At 44.3% G+C, this 19,506-nt stretch overlaps 1 protein-coding gene across 1 annotated transcript; it reads right to left on the reverse strand.

Moving 5' to 3' along the window:
- Positions 1 to 252: 252 nt before the first annotated feature.
- On the reverse strand, positions 253 to 15,803 carry BRS3 (bombesin receptor subtype 3). The gene is made up of 3 exons (XM_066582116.1): positions 15,373 to 15,803; positions 11,590 to 11,941; positions 253 to 660 (listed from the first exon to the last, which is right to left on the reverse strand). Exons 1-3 carry the CDS (start codon positions 15,801 to 15,803, stop codon positions 253 to 255), a joined length of 1,191 nt encoding a protein of 396 aa, XP_066438213.1.
- Positions 15,804 to 19,506: the final 3,703 nt, after the last annotated feature.

Here is a 19,506-nt window from a genome sequence, read left to right on the forward strand (position 1 = left end):
GGTTTGACAACGCTGATCACACCTTGCACATTAGAGAATAGGGTGTAAAAATTACCTGAAAATACCCAATTATTACCTTTTCTGATATGTGAGGCTTCATTCAGATGACCATAATATGGCTACATTTTAGCCCCCGTGTTATGACCATAAATCCAGACCGACCAAGTCTGATGACCTGAATAACCGCATCCCAGACTCCCATGATGAATGCACTTCTCCTTTTAGCACTATAAAAATGTCACACGTATATTTTTAAATACTATCGCTGTCTCTCTTCATTTCATAAGCTCCTAATAACCCAACGCTGATCTCCGACATGGGGATGTTGCCCTTGATGGCAGTTATGGCTGTGTTGGTGCAGCTATGGGTCGGGCTCGGTTGGGGTGGAGGGGGATGTGTCTTACAGCAGTACACCTGCTTTTTAAAATGCTGCCTAAAACTTCTGCTGAGCCAATAAAGAGCGAACGGATTGACGCAGGAATTGCTGAAGGCAAGTATACGAGCGAAAATAGTGGCAGAAAGATGGAGCATGGAGGAATTCACTGCTGAGTGGTATGTGAAGGAACGGTACAGGTAGAGGATATGGTTAGGCAACCAGCAGAAGGCAAAGAGAGCAACCAACACAAGCACCGTTTTGGCGACTCTTTTACGGGATTCGATCTGCAAAACAAAACAAGGAATGTGATTTAGTATTAACACGTCAAGGCAGTCTCTGCTGTCACTGGATGCTAAGGGTCGCATGAATAGGGCAGACAGATGAATGGATGAATGTTCAAAAAAAGCCATGGAGTTGAATGATGCAATTATTTCTCACAACACTAGAGGGAGCATGCGCTCTATCTGCTTGCAACAAAGTATCAATGTATAAAGCATGGCCAGTGAATCTATGTTGCATCCAGAAAAATTGAACGCTGTCCATGTTCTGTCTGTATTTCATAGTTCAGTTGAATTTCAATGGTCTGGTCACATCTGAATTGTACCAGAATAGTGCAAGTTGCGCATTTACGAATAGCCCCAAATTGACTAACTTTCATCTGCTTGCTGTAAGTGTAAAATCCACTGAGCACACAGACAGCAGACACATGAGAAATATGCTTAAAGCCAGGGCTCACATGGGATTCCGATTATGGAACCTGCGGTAAGGATCCGCGGCAAAACGCAGGCATTTAAAAGAACGTAATATTGCTTTTTCACCCACACTTGCAGATACAAAGTGCGTATTCCGCAAGCAGAGGAAAAATCACGCATGCTCTATTTTGCCATGGATTCCACGCGGACGGTCTCCATTGAAGTCAATAGAGGCTATCTAACCTGCAGCCCATACGCAATTAACATTGTGTATGGGCCGCAGGTACCCGCATCATCACTAAGCGATTGCACAGGAAATACAAACAGTCAAAAAATAAGCCTGTACTGCGCATGACCGACGGCAAGCCACCAGTACGCAGGGTCGCCGGCAGGGCTTACAGACAAAATCTGCTGCGGGACGCCCGTGTGAGCCCAGCCTAACCCTTAAGAGTAAGTTGACATGGAATGAATCAAATTCCATCAAATCTGATGGAATCCACAGTGGCAAATCTACATCAAATTGTACACCTTTTCTTGCAGATTATGTTAAAAAGGAAAAAAGTCAATGCTTTCATAATCTGCACTTGCGGATCTGTGTTGGGGTGGTTTCACTTCTGCGTTGGAACCTCCATCGCAGATCTGGCTTAAAATATTGGAAGAAAACGTGTTGCATGCAGCGCTGTTTCTGACTAAAGACTGGGTAGCTGAGGGGTAAGCGAACGGAGCTCATTACAGTCAATGGGGTCCATTTGGGCTGTTCAGTACCATCCTGAGATGGAGCCGTTTGCCCACGGGGATTCCCCTTTCCGAACGGAGCAAGAAAGTGGAGCCCTGGGCATTGGTGTGAAGCCACTCTATCCTGCAGCGAAATCCACATCAGTTGGTGTTGGAGTAATCCCTTAATTTAGTTGATACTCAGGTGGTATCAAAGCCTCATCAACCAGGTTACTAGAACAAAGGAGTCTATAATAGATCTCTCATAAGCGGACAACGCCTCACATTACACCTCCGCAGTATTAAAAGGAACAAAACCTTATAAAAAGTTTAATAATACATAATATAACACTTATTATCTGATAAGAAGTACAAACACTCAGATATAATGACTATATATGTACTCCAGGAAACGCTCATACCCCTCCCAGATACCGAGGACACAATGTGTCCACGAGCTTCGCATGAAGATGTAACAAGTGTAACACAGGTCATCTTAATACTTTCACAGTTGGGTTTTGTTCTATATTGAACTCACTGGGAACAATTCAGAATGAACCCACAATCAGTCCACAACAGAAATGTTAAATTTCACATTGCAGGTCAATTTTTAATCCACATGACTGGTTCTGTAATCTGCATGGAAAATCTATAGCACAGCATTTCTGCTGCGTATGCACTTAGCCATAGAGTGGGCTGATAGTGGCATGATGCACGGCTGTTTCTGCCCCTGATACTTTTAGTAGAGCGTGGCAGCATACATGCTTGACCTCCGCTCCATGCAAACTCCTCTTCAGCCTGGTCCTGTGGTGAGGTGTAAGAGGGGACTCAGGACTCTTGTCTTAGTGATCATGAACATTCCAGCAATGGATTCCAATGATCATGCATTTATCACCTTTCCGGTGGGAAAACCCTCTTTAAATCCTTAACGACAGAAAACGTACTGTTACGTCCTGTGTGTTCAGGGTTTGTATGGAGGGGGATTGGGAGCCTATCCCGCTCCATGTGATGCGGGTGCAGGCTGTTTCTTGCAGCTGACATCCCTATCAGGCCGGCTTCATACTGGCGATAGGCTATTTTGCGTTGCGAGTGTAAGTGAAAACGCATGAAAATGAAACCGATGATTTTCAATGGTTTCATTCTCATTTGCAAGCCTTCACTGCAGCGCTAAGAAAAAGCTGCATTATCGCCCACTGTAGCAGAGGTCCGCGATGATATCTATTGCTTTCAATGAGGCTGGCGCTGCTGCAGCCCCATTGAAAGTAGTGGGTTGCAGGCAAGCACCGCAGCGGTGATTTTCTGGAAAGGGCTTGAAATATAAGCCCTTCCCTAAAAATCCTCTCTAGCTGTAAAGAAAAGTAAAAAAAAAAATTAACTCACCTAGAAGAGCCGTCCGGCTCTTCTCTCCAGCCCTGGCAGACGCATTCTGTTTTCTGGAGGCCAGGGATTGATAAATCCCTGCCTCCAGAAAGCGCTGCCCCTAATTGGCTGAGCACTGTAACCAATCAGGGGAGGCACCTAGCCATCATTGATTGACAGGTGAGAGCTGCCTGTCATTGGTCACAGCGCTCAGCAAATCACAGGCAGCACTCACCTGTCAATCAATGATGGCTGGGTGCTGCCCCTGATTGGTTACATCGCTCAGCCAATCGTGGGACAGCGCTTTCTGGAGGCAGGGATATTTCAATCCCCAGGCGACAGAATACGTCTGCCGGGGCCGGAGAGAAGAGTCGGGCGGCTCTTTTGGGTGAGTTAAAAATTTTTTTTTACTTTTCTTTACAGCTAGAGAGGATTTTCAGGGAAGGGCTTATATTTCAAGCCCTTCCCCGAAAATTATCGCTGCGGTGCTTACCTGCAACCCACTGCTTTCAGTGGGGCTGCAGCAGCTCTAGCCCCATTTAAAGCAATGGATAGGATAAGGGTCCTTTGCCATAGCTGTCACAGCACGATGTACTGCCTATGTTTTCAATGCCGCCGTCGGCCCCATTGAGAACAATGGGCGATACTGCTGTTTTTTCTTAGCGCTGTGAGTGTGCAGTGAAGGCATCGTAAATGAGAATGAAACCATTAAAAATCATTGGTTTCATTTTCATGCGTTTTCACTCACTCTCGCAAAACACAAAATAGCCTATCGCCAGTGTGAAGCCGGCCTCAGTGTGAACGGTGATCACAGCTGTTAACTATTTAAATGCCCTTATCGAAGTTCAGGGGGCCCTAATGGCCCCAAGGCAATACGATTACAAGGTGCCGTTTGGTTACCATGGCAGCCTGGTACCTACTAAAGGCCCACAGCACTGCCATGGCCAATTGCCTATCAGGCCATACCAGTGATGTGGCTTGGTAGAATGCCTGTCAGATCAATGTATAATGTAATACTATGGTATTACATTAAACTGCATGAGCAACCAAACAATTGCAAGTTCAAGTCCCCTGTGTGGGACTAAAAAAATGTAAAAATGTGTAAAAAAACCAAAAAACTTTTATTAATTATTAAAAAATAAAAGAAAGTAAAATTTAAAAAAAAAAAGATTCACATATTTATATAAGAAAAAACTAATTTGGTATTGCTGCATCTGTAAATCCGATCAATCAAAGAAAAAACATTATTTACCTCACATGTTGAACATCGTCAGAGAAAAAAATGCACAACTCCAGAATTGCACCTCGTCTCCAAGAAAAAATGTTTAAAAAGCCGTCAAAAAGTTGTATGTACAACAAAATAGTACCAACAGAAGCTACGGGACGTCCCGCAAACAACGAGCCCTGACACAACTACGTCAATGGAAAAATAAAAAGGTTATGGTGGTCAGGAGATGGCGGCAGAAAATCATTTACTTTTTTTCCAAAGATATTCTGTTTATTAAAAGTAGCACAGCAGTGATATTGTCGCAGTCATACTGACCCATAGCAATAAAGTTATGTCAGTTTAGTTGCAGTAGGTACACCGTGAAAGCAAGACACACCCAAAGATGGCGGAATTGTGTTTTTCTTTCCATTTCCTTCCACTTAGAAAGTTTTTCAGTACATTATATGGTACCTTACATAGTACTATTAAAACTCTTCCTGCAAAAAACAAGCCCTCATACAGCGACGTCGATGGATAAATAAGGGTTATGATTTTTTGAAAGTGGAGAGAAAAAAATGAAAAAAGGCGCGCTCCTTAAGGGGTTAATCACTAATATCAATCACTATCCAGCTCAAATATTTGAATTCCACAAAGCAGGTGGGAGAACAGAGAGGTCCTGGTCATTTAGCTGCATAGAGTTTAGTAATTTAAGATGGCCAATCCCATGCCAACCATAATGTGGGTGAATAAATGTGGATTCATCAGGTCTCCTGCGTTCCCGTATTTGAACAACAAAGGATGGTGGGCAACGCTGAGATCATTTATATATATATATATATATATATATATATATATATATAGGGGAAAACCCTCACTGACTGACTGACTCGCCACTAATTCTCTAACTTCCCGATGCCGTACAAACATGAAATTTGGCAGGAAAATTCTTTTGGTCCTAAATAGGAAAGGTAAATGGTTCAAAACTTGATTATTCAATGCTAATTGCAAAAGTATTGGCACCTCTATATAATGTACCTAATCTAATTCTCTAACTTCGCAGTGTCGTACAAACATGAAATTTGGCATGACCATTCTTTAGGTCATAACTAGGAACAGTAATGGGGTCACAACTCTATTATTCAATGCTGATTGCAAAAGTATTGGCACACCCATGTAATGTACCTAATCTAATTCTCTAATTTCTCGGTGTCATGCAAACATGAAATTTGGCAGGAGCCTTGTTTAGGTCCTATTTAGGGCTCGCAACTTAATTATTCAATTCTAAGTGTAAAAGTAAGTGACCCCCTATGTAATTTAACTAATAACACACATCTGAACCTCAGAAACATGAAATTTGTCACGACCATTCTTTACATCCTAAATAAGAAAAGTAAAGGGGTAGCAACTTCAATATTCAATTCTAAGCGTGAAAAAATTCACAATACATGACATAGTTCTGTTCCCAGAAACCTTAAAGCCTAAAGGAATGATTTGTATACTGAGAAGACTCTACCTCACCACTATGTGTATATACTGAGGATAATCTAACGTTCCTCTATGTGCGTATACTAAAAAGAATTTAAGTCGCCTCTGTGTGCATTTACTGAGCAGAAGAAAGCGGCCATGAACTGCAGGCATGGAGCATGCCTTTAAGGCTAAGAAGGGGCTGCAACCTCCAGTCTGGAGTAAATTTGAATACAAAGGGGCGTTACCTTTAATGGTAAAAAGTGAGGAGAGTGGGAGGGGGGGCACATTCTGCAGAGGGACATCAGTACATGCAGTCTGAGGAGAATCTAACGCTCCTCTTTGTGTATACATATTTTATTCCTCGGTTCCTCTAAAGTAACCACCACTTCATAAACTTTTCTGTGCGAACAGCACGTAAACACCTGTACCAACTAAACTCGTGCGAAGGCGGGTGTATCAGCTAGTGGATATATATTATTGTTGATATAGTATAATGCTGCCAAGACTCAGCGAGAACTTGTACGTCCTGCTTCCTCTGACAGCACACAGGAATAGCTGTAAATCATGGTGTGGGGGCGTACTTTGTGTTAGCATATGTTCATGTTTTGTTCCATATCCATATGTTACACAAATACCATATACTCTTAACAGCAATAGAATATTTTAGCAAATTGGTTTATTAACAATTTAATGCCAGAAAATGTTAACAACTTTGTCATAGATGGGCTCACTTTTGCATTTATCTTGGGGACAAAGACTGATAATTCTCTGCATCGTCTACAGTGAACAGCTCAGATATAAGATAATCATTTTCCAATTAATTCAAGTGATCTCCACAGAAAATTAACAAATCCACTCATTAGCCATAGGAAGAGCTGCAGTAATTTTTAGCCTCTTAATAATTAATTAGGCTGTTGCAAATTAAAAATAATTAGTTCCAGCTTGGAAATTTCTAGACTTGGCAGAATGAGCAATATTTCAAATTTAAACAAGATTTAGAAAATCAGAATTTAATGGAAAGACTTGTTCTTGTTAAGGAAATTCTACAGCAGGAGCTACTGTACATGACTGAATGTGAGCACATCTGATGCAGTCATTGGTTAACTGCTTTAAAGGGACATTATAGTTAAAGCAACCTTCCAGTCCTCGGCAAACAAAGATGGCCGCACTATTTTAATAATTACTTCAATAGTTGGGAAAATATTTGAGGAGTTTCCCAAAAACGCCATTCTAGAATAAGGAGAACAATGGAATAACTCCTCACCAGCATGGGTTCATGAGGGGTCGATCAGGTCAGACCAATCTGATCAGCTTCTATGATGAAGTAAGCTCTAAGCTGGACCTGGGAGAGTCTATTGATCTCGTATATCTGGATTTCTCTAAAGCATTTGATACTGTGCCACATAATAGGCTGATATATAAAATGAGACAGCTCGGACTGGGTGAAAATGTGTGTATCTGGGTAAGGAACTGGCTCAGAGATAGAAAATAAAGGGTGGTAATAAATGGTTCGTACTCTGATTGGGCCACCGTTGCTAGCGGGGTGCCACAGGGTTCAGTATTAGGCCCCATTATGTTCAATATATTTATTAATGACTTGATAGAGGGACTACACAGTAAAATATCAATACTTGCAGATGATACAAAATGATATAAGACAATTAATACAACGGAGGACAATGTACGGCTACAAATGGACCTAGATAAGCTGGGGGCTTGGGCAAAAAAAATGTAAATTAAATTCAATATTGATAGATGTAAGGTTCTGCACATGGGCAGGAGAGACGGATGTCACCAATATACACTAAATGGGGTACTTCTGGGGAAACGTGATATGGAAAAAGACCTGGGGGTACTAGTGGACTGTAGACTTAACTGGAGCAATCAGTGCCAGTCAGCTGCTGCAAAAGCTAATAAAGTCTTGGGGGGCATTAAAAGAGGTATAGGGGCGAGGGACGAGAACATTATTCTTCCACTATATAAGGCACTTGTCAGGTCCCACATGGAATACTGTGTACAGTTCTGGACACCGGTGCTCAGGGAAGACATTACAGTGTTTGAGGAGGTCCAAAGAAGGGCGACTAAATTAGTAAACGGAATGAAGGGACTGGAATACCCAGAGAGGCTATTAAAGTTGAGATTATTTACCCTGGAAAGACTGTTAAGGGGCGACCAAATAACTATGTATAAGTACATGAGGGGACGATACAAGGATCTCTGCCATGATCTGTTTATACCCAGGACTGCGACGGTAATAAGAGGGCATCCGCTACATCTAGAAGAAAGCAGGTTTCATCACCAACATAGAAAGGGGTTCTTTACTGTGAGAGCAGCTAGACTGTGGAACTCTCTGCCTGAGGACGTAGTGATGGCAAAATCCATAGAGGAGTTTAAGAGGGACTAGATGTCTTTTTGCAGCACTACAACATTACAGGATATAGACATTAAATATCTTGAAGTCAGGTAAGAACTTTCAAATGTTGCTCAAGCGATTATTCTGACTGCCATTATGGAGTCAGGAAGGAATTCTTTCCCCTAAATGGGGTAAATTGGCTTCTGTTTCATTGGGTTTTTTTTGCGTTCCTCTGGATCAACAAGGGGAAGGTGGAAACAGGCTGAACTGGATGGACATTTATCGTTTTTCAGCCTTGCATAATATGTTACTACGTTATTTTTTTGACTAGTTGATGCACACTTTGTATTAATATGTATCATACGTGCTGCAAGCTGCTTTGATTGGCCAGTGCTGCTCATCTTGTCTTAGGGTCCTTTAAGACCTGCCAATTTCTCATTTGAACGAGCGAGTGATGTCAGAGTTCGCTCAAGCAGCCTGTTTATACAGGCAGATAAATAACTGGCTGATTCAAACGAGAAATCGTTAAGTCATTCTCACTCAATGTTTTTTTTTAACAATGTTTGTTTCATGTAAAAGGGCCTTTAGACAACAGATGCATACTAATGCACATTGAGCATCAGGTAGTCAGAGATGCAGTGCGGCCATCTTTGTTTGTCCAGGATCAGAGGATCCCTTTAATTAAGTAAACAAGAAATGTCACTGATATTCTCCTCTCAGTTGAACTTACTCTCTTCTATCCATTAAAGGGAGCCTGTCAGGTGAACATCATAAAAGTTTATAGGCTTATAGGATAGGGGCTGCTGAGTCTGGTGGCATGCTTTTAATACTCGCTTGCCCCCTCCCTATTCCTTTGCTGTCCATCCGAGAATCCAGCGCTGTGTGTGTGTGTGTGTGTGTGTGTGTGTGTGTGTGTGTGTGTGTGTGGTGACCCAGTACATCCGCTTCATAAATGTCATACATGTTTGTTTCATGTAGATGCACTTTGCAAGCCTGTCTTGTTATTTCCAGTGTGTGTGTTGTACAGCTCCGGCGCTTGAGAGGTTAACTTCAATGAAATCATAGTCTGCCTGTAAATGTATCAGTCTGTCATGTCATGTGGTACGAGTGAAGGTATAAATAGGAGTGCTTGAGAGCGAGAAAAGGGTCTTCCATCTTCTGAAGTAGCAAGAGTGCCACCTAACACAGAGCCACATGGAAGCACCTTCAGCTTCCTTGTGGTGAAGATGGAGGAGGAGGTGAGATATCCCATAGTGACTGTATTCTGGATGTGAGTGGAGTGAGCCCAGATCTGGTAGTGAGCATTCGTAAGTAATTCTGTAAGATGAGCCCACTCCAGAGGTACAAATTCAAGTTTACAAGTTGCCTACGCTGGGATCCCCGTGTAGAAGTACGTTAGCAAGTTACACCCACGTGTCTCCTAGTGCGGGGTGCCATTGCTAAAAGTCAAATTAAATACTGCCAGAGTGTCTGTGGAGTGACCCTACCCCCTTCCTCCTCCGGAGTGCTCCCTGTCCAGGAGCGGTCCCCGGCAAATAATGTGGACTGTAGGATCGGTTTCATCCTGTGTTTCCTCCCTGACCTCTGACCTCTCTGCTTACTTGCACTGTGAAGATTGTATCTAAGATTGCCGTGTAATAATTGTTTGCTATAAGTTATTTCAAGTAAAGTTCATACCGGGCCCTAACCGTTCCTAGGGACCCGAGGTACTAGAAATCCCTGTCTGTGATTATTCTCCGGTGTGTAGGAACCAGAGCGTCACCCGTGACAACCACTGCCCCCATCCTCCTGTTTATTGGCATTCCCTATCCTAGGGGTGTCTTTGGTGGTCTGCAGGCACACTCTGGTCTTGGCTGTGTGTCATCCCTCAGGGAAAGGAGCCTGGTAAGTGCCACCATGACAAGACATCACTTAACTCTCCCAACTCCACATGTAGGTCAGGTATCCGGGGTACTCCTCTGGGGTTCTGCATGTGCATCAGATTCATCTCTTCATTCAGTGCACACACACATAGAGGACAGTGTGTTCATGCACTGAATGAAGAGATGAGTCTAATGCGCAAACCAAACACCAGCTTCAATGAGGGCTGCACCTTTAATTATGGGCGCTGGTTGCTACACAGGGATTGGAGCAGTACTTCCGCTCTGACCCCGGTGTGTGCTGGCAGGTGCTGCCTGGATAACCCCTTAAAGGTTCAATGCACTGCCGGCAGGCCACATAAAATCAGGAGGCAGACCAGATTTGACCTGCGGGCTTTTTGTTTGACATGTGTGATGGGTTATGTGAAAGAAACCGAGTTCTAGCTTTGGAGCTGCTTGCTGCAGTAAAAACCTTCCCCTTTGGTCTGACTGTAATGGAGACCAAGACGAACCATGGACACCTTAGGCCTCCTTCACACGGGCGACAAAGTCGCGCGATTTTGTAGCATTGCTGCAATGCTACAAATCGCATGTATATGAAGCCCATGCTTTCCTATGGGTTCCTTCACACATGAGATGTTTTGTAGCATGCTACAAAACGACACACAGACCTCGCAGGTCCGGTGATATGCCCGCGACACGCGAGGTTTTGTAGCCCATGTTTCCCCATGGAGCCTTCCTCTCTATTGTATCGCATCGCACGAAAACGCGGTTTGCATGCGATGCGATGCAACTTTGACAGTAGCGCATGCTTCTGTCAAAGCTATAATCAAAGCCCTAACTGCCGGAAAAAAACCACACATACATCACCTTAGACGAGCTGTCAGCCCGGCCGCAGCTTCTCCCCAGGTCCCGGCACTGATCTTTTTCTTCTCTTTTGGCTGGGGATTCAAAAATCCCGCCTCCTGGAAGCGCTGGTTGTGATTGGCTGACACTTAGCTAATCACAGCAAGTGCTCGATGAATGGCAGTGATTGAACCAATCACAGCCATTCTTCCAGCACTGGCTGTGATTGGCTAAGTGTCAGCCAATCACAGCCAGCGCTTCCAGCAGCCAGTGATTTTTCAATCCCTGGCCAAAAGATGAAGAAGAAGATCAGTGCCAGAACCTGGTGAGAAAATGCGGCGGCGCCACGGATAGCGCGGAAGAGGTGATGTGTATATATATTTTTTTTCTCCTTTAGTTACAGCTTATTTTCGGGGTAGGGCTTATATTTCAAGCCCCCCCCCCCCCCCCCCGAAAATCCTTGCACATGATGCTACAAAATTGTGCGACTTTGTATTGCAATTTTATAGCGTCACATGCGACTTTGTAGCGCTACACAATCGCGGTATTGCTGCGAGAAAATCGCAGTGATATCGCACGGTGTAGCGATGCGGCATCGCTGCGATTTTCTCGCAGGGATGCGGTGTCGCCCGTGTGAAGGAGGCCTAAAAAGATAACACATCAACTGCAAGATTAAAGATATATTTTCACCAAGTCACCAAGTCAGGGTAACCCACCTGTTTCCGGGCATGTGTGTACTCTTCAGCTGGCATATTGAAAGTACTTTTGTAGAGAGTCTTGGCAATAAGAAAATAATATGCAGAAATGATTGAGAGCGGCACAATGTAAAACACCAGGAAACACATGAGAGAATGAGCCTCCTGCAATATTTTTTCTGCGACTGGATACGGGGCGCAGGCTTTAAATGATGTATTTTTATCGGGGGTGCTGAATTCATAGAGATCTGAAAACACGGCTTCCGGAGCCGCGAGCAACATGGCAATTATCCAGACGCAAACCGCTTTCCCACAGGTCTTTAAGACGGCGTCCGAGGTCTGCAGCTCCAAGGGCTTCACAATAGCTCTGTATCTGCACAATAAGACAAGATAATGGGACGTGTTAACGCTTGTACCCTGAGAATGTATCTGTGATAGTAGGGGTTAAAATGTGAGGACGGCATTCAATTCATATTAACACTAGAGCCGCCGTGGGGGTCATGTAACATCTTTAGCACTTCAAAAGGCAATACAGTAAAAAAACATTAAATCACAGCGGTTCCAGTGTAAAATCACTTGGGACGGATCCGCAATTGCGAATTTTGCTGCCGATTCACAATGAATTTCATTGCACATTTTTTGTGGATGATTTTGACCTATAGAAGTCGATGGGAAAACTTTGCTACTAGAGATGAGCGAGCACGCTCGGATAAGGCAGTTACTCGAGCGAGCATCGCTCTTCTCGAATAACTGCATTCTCGTCCGAGCAGGCTCGGGAATGTGGGGGGGGGGAGAGAGATCTCTCTCACTCCCCGTCACTCCCCCCGCCGCTCCCTCGAGCCTGCTCGGATGAGAATGCAGTTACTCATGAAGAGCGATGCACGCTCGAGTGACTGCTGTATCCGAGCGTGCTCGCTCATCTCTATTTGCTACATAAATTACCATGCTGTGGATTTAAAAATTACCACAATAGGTCAATTTATGCTCGGAAGCTTTCTGCAGTGTAGATGGTATTTGTTAAAATCCCATCCACTTTATGTCACGGCCCTTCAGGAATCGACACGGGTGCGACATCACAGCATCAGCCCCGGGACCAAGTGATGCGCTTGGCGGTACAAGTGCAGAACAATTATGTTTGTAACACTGAGGGACAAGCATCTTAGCTGTAGATAGGCCGGTTGGAATAATAGGCATCCTATCGGGTTTTTTAAACCCCGCCCTGGGATTATACAGACTCTGCTTATTTGTATACTGGCCAGAGTTCAGTGTTCTGTGCATTCACTTTTGCTGCTTTCCCTTTGTCACTCAGTCTTGTCTTGTCACTTCTGTTCTCTTTTCTTTAGGCCTCCTTTACATGGGTGACACAATGGCATCGGGGGCCCGTGCGATATCAATTTTCTCACGGCAATACCATGATTTTGTAGCACTACAAAGTTGCAATTGGTGCTACAAAGTCGCGCGACTTTGTAGCATCACTTGCGAGGATTTATTTGGGGGAGGGGGTTCCTGAAATATAAGCCCTACCTTGAAAATAAGCCTTAGCTGCAGGAAAAAGAAATAAAAAAAGAATACACCTTAGTAGCGCTGTCCGGCTCCGCTGCATCTTCTCCCCAGTCCCCGGCACTGCTCTTCATCATCTCTCCTGGCCGGGGATTGAAAAATCCCCACTTCCTGGAAGTACTGCCTCTGATTGGCTGAGAGCTGTGAGCCAGCGCTCAATGAACCAATCACAGCCATTCAGTGATTCATCTAGGGCTGACTTTATTGGCTAAGAATACGCGGTGGAGCTGACAGCGCTTTTAAGATGATGTATTCTTTTTTTTTTATTTCTTTCTTGCAGCTAGGTCTTAGTTTAGGTCTTTGACAGTAGGATTTCCTGCTGTCAAAGTTGCATCGAATTGCACGAAAACTGCATTTTCGTGCAATACGATGCAAGAGAGAGGAAGGCTCCATAGTGAAATATGGGCCACCAAGCCTCGTGAGTCGCGTGCATATCACCAAACCTGCAAGGTTTTTGACTCGCAATTTCGCATTTTACAAAACATCGTAAATGTGATGGAACCCACAGGAAAGCATGGGCTTCACATACATGCAATTTGTAGCATTGTTGCAACGTGTGAATATCGTGCGACTTTGTCGCCCCTGTGAAGGAGGCCTTACCCCCATCTCTATCTCAGGGTATTTAGGGTGTCTAGTCAGGTTCCAGGCGTGGGGTTACTCTTGTCAGGGTTGTAGCCCTGCTTTTAGGCAGAATCAATCAGGGACAGTGTAAGGTGAGCTCCCTCCTGTGTTTGCTCTGTACACTTCATCTGGTAATCCCCTTCCTTAGTTCATACTATGTTTTCCAGTCTGACCGTCTTCTAGTTACTGGGTCCATGAGTTCACCAACATCTGTGAACAGGTCAGCCATACCCTACTGCTGCTCTATTCTTCCGTGTATGGAACATCTGCATGCAATCCATCCCATGTACATTTACCCTTTAGGCTAAGGGCTTGCCCACAAAATCTTCTATTCAAGGGCTTAAACGTGGCTATCTCCAGAGGTCCTATTGAAATGAGTGGAATGGCAGCGTGCATGTGAGACCACCGCTTCGCTCTTTTTTGGATGCACAGGACCTCCGTTCTTGGTCAGACCCCACTGATCAACACGTTATACCCTACAGCGTTGTCCCCTATACCCTTTAAGGGTAGTCCCATTAATACTGATGGAAAATATCAATATGCCAGAATTTTCTGAACAATGATCTATTTATGTCAGTGGGCATGCACAGTGCCCGTTAGTGCTATGTTCATATTCCAAGTGCCATAACTCTTCACCCAGTAGTAGAAAGTGTTAGAAAGCATTACCGAGCACCATTGCCCTTTTCAAAAACAGAATCCTTTTTAAACAGAGGACCTTTGTAGCTGTGCTTATGATAAAAGCATGGGATTATCACAAACTCAATCCTGTGATACAAATCATCATAATGTGTTACTAGACGATGAGGGTCTCTTACAAGTTGACATCTGGACATCTAAAGAGGTTGTCTCATCAAGACAACCCTATTCTACACGACCTATTAGGGCATGTGGACATCATAGGGGGGTTTTCTGCTGAACCTGGCCCATCGATGTATTACATAGCTGACCCTTCATCTGATTGTCCTTCGTACTATACTACATTGCTCCGTCAGAGCTGCATTGCCAGGTACGATTTCCCCTTGAAGTTGCTCGGTTTCTTCTTGTGTGGAACATCACAATTAATATTCTAAAATATTAGTTTGCTTGTTAAAGCAATTGTACCAGAATTTCAAGATATTCCCTATCTACAGGATAGGGGATAATTTTGCTGAGCTGTAGGGGTCTCACCACTGAGACCCCAGCCGATCTTGAGAACGGGACAACTTCTGTGCCCCACTCTCATGTCACTGTAGGGGTCTCTCCACCCCTTACCCCCACAGTGACGTCACTCTGATTAGAGCGCTGGCCATACATGTGCGGTCAGCACTCTATGCATTTCAATGGGGCTGATGGAAATACCCAAGTGGGTGCTGCTCAGCTATCTTACCAGTCCTATTGAAAGTGAAGGGGGCCACAAGACCCCCATTCTTCAGATCAGTGCAGGTCTCAGCAGTGAGACCCCCAGCAATCCGCAAGTCACCCCCTATCCTGTGGATAGAGGATAATTAAATTTTGATACAACCCCTATTGTGTAAAAATCGACAATGAAAGAATCCAAACCTACCAGAGATACACACAGATCTATCCTAAGACACAAGTACCAGTTATTAGACAGAACAAGAAAAAATAGAAACTCTTTCTTACCTGTCAGCACTGAGCACAGTCAAGGTAAATACCGATACTCCCACAGAGGTGAGCTGAATGAAAGATATAACCTTACAGCCAATCCTCCCGAATAGCCATGTGTCCACCATATAGCGAGAGGCGTCCACAGGAACACAGGTCAAGAGAAGAAGCAAGTCCCCAAAAGCAAGACTGGTGATAAAAATGTTGGGTACAGTCTGCATTGACTTAATCTTAAAAAATACTTTGATAAGTATTGTGTTCCCTAGGAGACCGATGGAAATGATAAGCGCATACGTTATGGAAATTGTGGCCAGTATTTCCAAACCAGGGGAGACATCGTCACTATCTTCTCCGTAGAAAGTGCCACTTCCATTCCCTACCCTCAGCAGTGCCATGGTGTTGGTGGTAGATGGCAACGTCTGGTTAAGTGATGGAGAATTTCCAGGCATGTTCTCCTAGAATGATATGGTTTCTTTATAATTTCCTCCCGTGCGATGTGTAAATGATGAGCTGCATAACTCTGGATGCTATTGCAGACTTGCGATGTGCATGCTCCCCTTGATTCAAGAATTGTCTTCCAACAGTAGTCTGGTTACAGTAGCTCGGAGCAGTGTGGGAGGTGCTGGAAATTAGTACTGAATTTCATACAAGAATTGTGCAAAGTGGGCTCTGCTCATGTAATTCTGCTATACAAGAGCTCGCTATTGAAGATGTCAGATGATAAATACATTCATGCTGATAAGGCTTCATACACCACACTGTAAAATGTAAATTGGCTTTAAACAACTAGAATAGGAAGGCAGTGCGCTGTCATTTCCATTTATTATTAATAGGGTTTTGGGAGCTCAATTTAAATATAGGCTTTCATGCCGCATGAAGTATGAAGGTTAATGAAGTGATAAAAGAGACAAGGTGATGGCACTAGTGGTGTACAAGTGCTTTCCTCCAAAGTCACTTACTAACTAGGAAATATAAGTCAATGAGTTCTTCGTGACAAGGATGGGGGCATAAGAGCTATAAGGGGCCAGGGCATCTCTAGCATGGAGGCTAAAGTAGGAGTAATAGTGATTTAGTTACAGGGCGGGAGGGGTAATAGTTTCTCCCAAGGTATGAGGAGACGCACAGGACCATGCCATGCTCCTCTGGGAAATTTAGTATGCAAATGGGAGATGAAACAATGCCTCTACAGCGCCTCCTCTTAGAAGGTCACACGAAAAAAGTACCCAGACAGCGCCTCAGGATCGTCATTCAGTTGAACAAAACTATGCAATTCTAATCCTCCAAAGGGGGAGAGCTGCGGAAATAATTGGGGTCTCTCATAAAAGAGTAATACCAAGAGGAAAATCAATAGAAAACAACTATTAGCACAAAAAACTTTCTGCGCTCAGGGAATTGTAAGTTTCGACAACTGGTTATTGTCAAATAACAGAAAGGAGGCTCACCACACGCTGAGGAGAAGCCCCACCCCTGCAGTGTCCGCGTGCAGCCAGCACTGAGGAGGGGAGCCGCCTGTGGTGGGCAGCTGCGACTGGTGAGATCTTGCTTGGGTGACCATTAAAGGACCGCTGTGACTGCCAAAATACAGCAGCCCCTTCATACACATGATCAGTGAGAATCCCAGCGGTCTGAAGGCACCGATCACATACTGATGGCACATCCAGGCTATATATCTGGTATAATAAAAGCAACTTACAGAGCTGGGAAGAAGTTCTTTCAATATTCCTCAGTACGCAGTCCGGCTCTCCTGAAGTACATGAGGACCATCGCCAGGAGGTACTGGTGGGAGGAGAAGGACAGTTAGAGGCTGCGACTACTAACACAATTATGGCTTGAGAAAGGTGTCTGTGAGCACAGAAACGCGTTGCCTATATTTATCGTGTATTGGAATAAAGGTGATACCGTCTTATTAATACGCTTGGAACGTGACGTTTGTTTGGACAGTGAGGAGACATCACTTCAAGGAGGGGGCTTATTGTCATCATACCCCCCTCCTCCCGAGTAAGTGCGACTCCTTTCTGTTATTTGACAATAACCAGTTGTCGAAACTTACAATTCCCTGAGCGCAGAAAGTTTTTTGCGCTAATAGTTGTTTTCTATTGATCCTCGTAGAAGGTAGCTTTCCTCCAAGTCAATGTCATACATTTTAACAAGCCTTGCAACAATGACTGAGAATATAAGCCAAAGTCAAAATCTTCCCCAGAAGGAAAAGATAACCATACACAGACAGTATTTTTTTTTGTTTTTGCCCCCCGTGCGTGTACAGTAGTTTGCTGGGTGAGAGGCCTATGACGTGGGTCAGAAGGGTATAGTTTCTACCTGTGGAGAGCGTCTAGTCGGTGTGGGGAGACCTTTAAAACCATGAATGCTCCTCTGAGAAATTTAGTATGCAGATGGTAGATAGTACAATGCCTCTAGGGCACAACCTATTAGAACATAGCCCTCCTGCAAGTCATTCGAAAGTTGACTTCATAGAATGGTAGAGTTGGAAGGGACCTCCAAGGTCATCTGGTCCAACCCCCTGCTCAGTGCAGAATTCACTAAATCATCCCAGACAGATATTCGTCCAGCCTTTGTTTGAAGACTTCTATTGAAGGAGAACTCACCACCTCCGGTGGTAACCTGTTCCACTCATTGATTACCCTCGCTGTCAGAAAGTATTTTCTAATATCTAATCTGTGTCTCCTCTCTTTCAGTTTCAGATTTGGCAGAGAAAAGGTGTAGCCTGCTCATTAATCAGGGAACACCTGTCTGGGTGTGGCAGGAGCTCCTGTCTTGCTGAGCTTAGTGCCCCAATCTGTGAAAGTGTTTCAGACCAAGCTACTACCATGAGTCTGGCAGGGAAGGATGCCCCATAGTTTGACACCCTGGTTGGGTAAAGCTGATAGACTTTTGCTCTGTGCTTAAGGCAATAGGACTGTGACGGTAACAAGAGGGCATCCGCTACGTTTAGAGGAAAGCAGGTTTCATCACCAACATAGAAAGGGGATTCTTTACTGTAAGAGCAGTTAGACTGTGGAACTCTCTGCCTGAGGATGTGGTGATGGCAAAATCCATAGAGGAGTTTAAAAGGGGACTTGATGTCTTTCTGGAGAGGAAGGATATTACAGGATATAAATCTTAGGTTAATTGTTAATTTGGGTATATAGGAAGGTAGGAACTATTAGGGGTTGATCCAGGGAACAGTCTGATTGCCATTAGGGAGTCGGGAAGGAATTTTTTTCCCCAAAAGGGCTAATTGGCTTCTGCCCTTGGGGTTTTTTGCCTTCCTCTGGATCAACACAGTAGGATAGACAGGCTGGACTGGATGGACATTGTCTTCATTCAGCCTTACAAACTATGTTACTATGTTATGTTAGAGAGGGCAAAAGTGGTATGTTATGTAGAGGCCAGATGATCGGGGATGTGTTGATATGTACATATGTCCTGTGATGTATTATAACAACAGTGTGAGGGTCGGCCAATATACGCTTCCATCTGATGCATTGGATTCCAATACATCACATCACACCACACAGGTGTATTCCTGCAGCATAAAAGTGCCTGGGCAGGAAAGATAGTCCTGGAACTATCTTCCTGGCCAGACTACAGCCGTTGCCATTGTCTCCTATGGGAGCTCATGACAGCGGCCGGAGAAGGGAGGTGGGAGGGAGTTTAGCAGCGTGACTACAATGGGAGGGGCTGTGGACAAGGGAAGGGGCAGGAGCTTAGCTCCACCCCCACCCCACCCTCTCCCATTGCAAACAACCAGAAGGAAGGAGAGAGGAGGTGAGCCAGCGAGGGGAAGGAAAGGGGGAGAAAGCTTAGCAGAGCTAAGCTTTCTCCCCCCACCTGACGGCATATACGCCGAGCCCGTGCATCACATAGTAGCATATATTGTCTGGCCGTGAAAAAGCGTGAAAAATACGCTCATGTAAATAAGCCCTGAAGATTAAGTTACTTTTGCTATCTGTTATGTTACTGTAATAAAGACGGATTTATGGACTTTTACCAAACATCTGGCCTGGACGTGAGTTACCGAGGTGCGACCACACAAGATAGTGATCCAGTCAGCTCAATACTCCCAAGCTGCCACAAAGGACAACCTATTGATTTGAATGGTAAGTATATAATGCTTAATCTCTCTTGTGGTGGTGGTGCTGCAAAAAAACTAAA

Source organism: Eleutherodactylus coqui, chromosome 10 (assembly GCF_035609145.1).
Source record: "Eleutherodactylus coqui strain aEleCoq1 chromosome 10, aEleCoq1.hap1, whole genome shotgun sequence".
NCBI lineage: Eukaryota > Metazoa > Chordata > Amphibia > Anura > Eleutherodactylidae > Eleutherodactylus > Eleutherodactylus coqui.

What these genes read in the sequence shown, in the direction of transcription:
- BRS3 (XM_066582116.1), bottom strand. Translation starts at nt 15,803, where the DNA reads ATGCCTGGAAATTCTCCATCACTTAACCAGACGTTGCCATCTACCACC. An exon ending in ACTGTGCTCAGTGCTGACAG is followed by an intron (nt 11,942 to 15,372) that starts GTAAGAAAGAGT and finishes CTTATTGTGCAG; the next exon opens with ATACAGAGCTATTGTGAAGC. An exon ending in ACACACATGCCCGGAAACAG is followed by an intron (nt 661 to 11,589) that starts GTGGGTTACCCT and finishes TTTGTTTTGCAG; the next exon opens with ATCGAATCCCGTAAAAGAGT.